The 3,732-nt window shown below is 47.7% G+C and overlaps 1 protein-coding gene across 1 annotated transcript in view; it reads right to left on the bottom strand.

The window, feature by feature from the left end:
* MAVS (mitochondrial antiviral signaling protein) overlaps positions 1-3,007 on the bottom strand; it is an 8,996-nt gene extending 5,989 nt beyond the window's left edge. The window contains exons 1-2 of the mRNA XM_012557476.2: positions 2,830-3,007; positions 908-1,082 (exon numbers count right to left, since the gene is read on the bottom strand). Coding sequence (XP_012412930.1) covers positions 908-1,082; positions 2,830-2,946 — 292 coding nt within the window. The 5' untranslated portion in view covers positions 2,947-3,007. The remainder of the gene's footprint in view (positions 1-907; positions 1,083-2,829) is intronic.
* Between the last annotated feature and the right edge of the window lie 725 nt (positions 3,008-3,732).

Genomic DNA, 3,732 nt, shown 5'->3' with positions numbered 1-3,732 from the left:
AGAGAGAGAGGGGAAAGGAGAGAGAGAGGGAAACGGAGAGAGAGGGCAAGGGAGAGAGAGAGGGCAAGGGAGAGAGAGAGGGCAAGGGAGAGAGAGAGGGCAAGGGAGAAAGGAAGGGGGAGGGAGGAAGGCAGGAGAAAGGAAGGCGGGAAGAAAGGAAGGAGGGAAAGCCGGCAGACAGGCAAAGGAAGATGGAGATGTTTCAAGGCTGTGAATCTAACCAGGGTCTCACAGGGGTGGCCTGGGAGGGGTTGCCTCTGGCTGGCTCGATTCGCTCAGAACGCTCCTGAGGCATAGCGTCTTTTCTTCCAGTCTCACCCCTCAGACCCCACCTCGTCATGTCCCCTCTGGGCACTTGGACAGGAAGTGGGCATTGGGAGGGAGTGAAGGGGAAACTGGGCACCCCTGGAGGGTAGGGCTAGAAGGCTCTAGGGAAACCAGGGGAGGGGAAGAAGAGGGAGGAGAGGAAAGAAGGAACCCATGAGGGAGAAAGAGAAGACAGTGAGGGAGGGAAAGAAATGAGATGAGTAGAGAGGGAGAGTGAACCAGGCAAGAAGAGACAGAGGCAATGAGAACGGGTGGAGGCCACATATGAAGAGCACACCGTAGGGGCCAAGCCCCAGCTGAGCACTCAACAAGCCACTGTCTCATGGTATATACAGCAGCCTACAAGGCAGGCACTTACAGATGAGGAGACTGAGGCTCAGGGAAATTAAGGGCTTTGGCCAAGGGACACAGCTAGTGATAGCTCACTCGGGATCCACACCTCGGTTTGTCTATTGCCCAGAAGTGATGGGAGGTAGGGGGAGAGAGAAAGGCGGTAGGCACAGGGGGGAGGGGAGAGAAAAGGGAGGCCAGGGGAGGCAGGGCAGGGGTTCCAGGAGGAGGTCCAGGGCAGGAAGCTCACTGGGCAGGTTGCTGCTGTAGACACGGGCCACTTCTTCAGCGAGACTAGCCAGCTCACAGGCCCTCAGTGCCTTAATGAGGGAATCCACCCAGCCGCTTCGCCGCTTCAGGCAGTCGAAGAGGTACCAGAGAGTGTCCCGGTTTCCTCTGCTTGTGTACATGGCCCGCAGCCGATCCTGGAAGACACAGCCCCGCTGCCCTGCTCCATTCAGGTGGCTCTGGGTCCTTCCCCACTCAGAAGGGGCAGCAGGGCATGGAGAAAACTACCAGACGGGTGGCGCCTGAAACTGGGTCAGAGCCCAGGACAAGGCTAGGGTTCAAGCCCAAGCATGGGGTGAGGCAGAAAAAAAAAAAAGCAACAACAACAATAACAAAGCAACAGGAAATAGGCTCTGACTATATCCCAGGCTTTCTGTTAAGGGTTTGGCACAAATTATCTCGCTAAATGCTATTATTATCCCTACTTTGTTCTTTATTGTTGTTAGGTACTGTCGAGTCATTTTCAACTTACAGTTGACCCCGTGTGACAGAGTAGAACTGCCCCATAGAGGTTTCTTGGCTGTGATCTTTACAGAAGCAGATCTTCTCCAGAGCTGCTGGGTGGGTTCGAATAGCCAACCTTTTGGTTAGCAGCCAAGTGCTTAACCATTTGTGCCACCAGGACTCCTTATGCCTACTTTACTGATGAGGAAACTGAGGCTTAGCAGAAGCAAGGCAGCAAAACCCTACAGCAGTGGGGTAGGGATGCAAACTCAGTTAATCAGATGCAAAAGCCTTGAGTTTATACATCTCCCAAGCGATTCACTGCTAACTGAAAGGTTGGTGGTTTAAAACCACCGGCGGCTCTGTGGGAAAAGGATGTGGCAATCTACTTCCATAGAGATTTACAGCCTTGGAGAACCTATGGGGTTGCTATGAGTTGGAACTGACTCCACGGCAGTAGGTTTGGGGTTTTTTTCTTTTTTTGAAGGCAAAAAGGAAGTTTGGGATTCACAGAGGAGGAAAAGGCGTGTCGAAAAAATAAGATGAAAGGGTGCAGAAAAGAGAAGGCAGACAATAAGCAACAAGGGAATGAGAAGATTGGGGAGGTTTTGGGAAGACAGCCACTGCCAAGTTTTAAAATCCATGCAAACTCCCACATCAAAACAGAGCAACCAGATAGCAGAAACAAAAGTCCACAGAAAATATTAACTACAAGACTAGGTGACAAGGTATGCCCAGGAGCACATAAGAGGGAGGGGCCAAACCCCCTCAGCATACCTGTATACTAAGGGCCTTACAGCATCTGTGTGCTGGCCTTATGGCATCTGTATGCAAGGGAGCAGGCAACGGGGCTTCTGAGAAACCTGGTAACAGGATATCCCAAAATAGCCAACAGGTACCCACTAAGAAGCACAGGGTGATAGGGCATATTGTCAGCCACATACTCTCAAGTGATTCAAGGCTTAAAAAGTTCTTTGCACTAGTCTTGCAACTGTTCTGTAAATCTAAAATTATTTCAAAAAAAAAAAAAACAGCTGAGCCTCAGGGCTTCCCACCAGAACACAGTCTCAGGACAAGGAGAAAAGAATCAAAACTGAGCAGGACAAGGACAAAAGAGATGAAAGAAAGAGAAGGTTCAGGTAAAAGTGGGAGAGGGGACCAGAGCCAGGACATGGCGGAAAGCCAGCCGCCATGTTGTTGAGCGCTACACAAACACAACACAAGAGGGAGCTCAGTGAAGCCATCCTGAGCCACACTCAGTCTAAGAGTTAAGGAAAACTAATTTTGTGACGAATGAGCAATCGGGCAGCATCAAGGACAAGAAGCAGCAGAGACAACAATGGCGAAGGAAGGAGTTGGCCCTGGCTTGGGGATGGGGCTGAGCTCTGAATTCCACAGCCCTGCCCCCAACCTATGTGTGCTTTCATCTCCCTGGCCTACCTGGTCACTTGGTGTGAGGCAGGACAAGTAAGGCAGAATCTCGAAAACATCAACATGGAAAAAACGGCTGGGATTGTGGCGGATATACTGATAGGTCTCGTCCTCAGCAAACGTCATCACTGCTCAGGTTCTGAAGAGAGAAGGCTCTGACTCCTGAAGGATGGATGGGCTGAGAGAAGAAAAAAGACTGGAAGTTCACACATGGCAACAGGTTGGGGACAGGGCCGGATTAAGGCACGTGAGGGCCCTAAACACTGATAATCTGTGGTGCCCCCTCCTCTGCTTACTCATGCATTCAAACGGGATATGTGAGTTGTATATATAAATTTTATATATATGCTTGTGTGTGTCTTAGCTATCCATAATGTAATTTCTTTTTAAACGCGACTATAATATTAGCGATTGAACTCAAAAGTGGCATATGCCACTTTAGCACAATGAAATGAAATGGATTATAAAATTTTTAGGGAGGCAGGGTACTAACATTTTTACTATATGCCACATTTTCTACAAAAAGAATGTTCAATTTCCTGACACGGAGACATGTAAATATTCTGATAAAATACAAATGTAACATTCCGATAAATGCCCTTTCTTGCTTTCTTGGAAGATGAATTTAAAAACACATTCATTGCTGCAAAATAGAAACTTTTTTTTTTTTTTTGCATTTCTTTTCTGGCCTTTATTCATTTCATTTTATGATCATTACTGAAAACTTTTTTTTTTTTTATTGTACTTCAGGTGAAGGCTTACAGAACAAATAGTTTCTCATGAAACAGAACCACACATGTTGTTTTATGACATTGGTTAACAACCCCACAACATATCAACCCTCTAACTTCTCAACCTTTTTTTTTTTCGGTGAAAATACACATAGCCAAAGATAAACCACTTCAAAAATTT

This window comes from Trichechus manatus, unplaced genomic scaffold, assembly GCF_000243295.1.
Source record: "Trichechus manatus latirostris isolate Lorelei unplaced genomic scaffold, TriManLat1.0 scaffold00104, whole genome shotgun sequence".
Classification (NCBI taxonomy): domain Eukaryota; kingdom Metazoa; phylum Chordata; class Mammalia; order Sirenia; family Trichechidae; genus Trichechus; species Trichechus manatus.
This window is presented reverse-complemented; position numbering and strand designations above follow the sequence as displayed.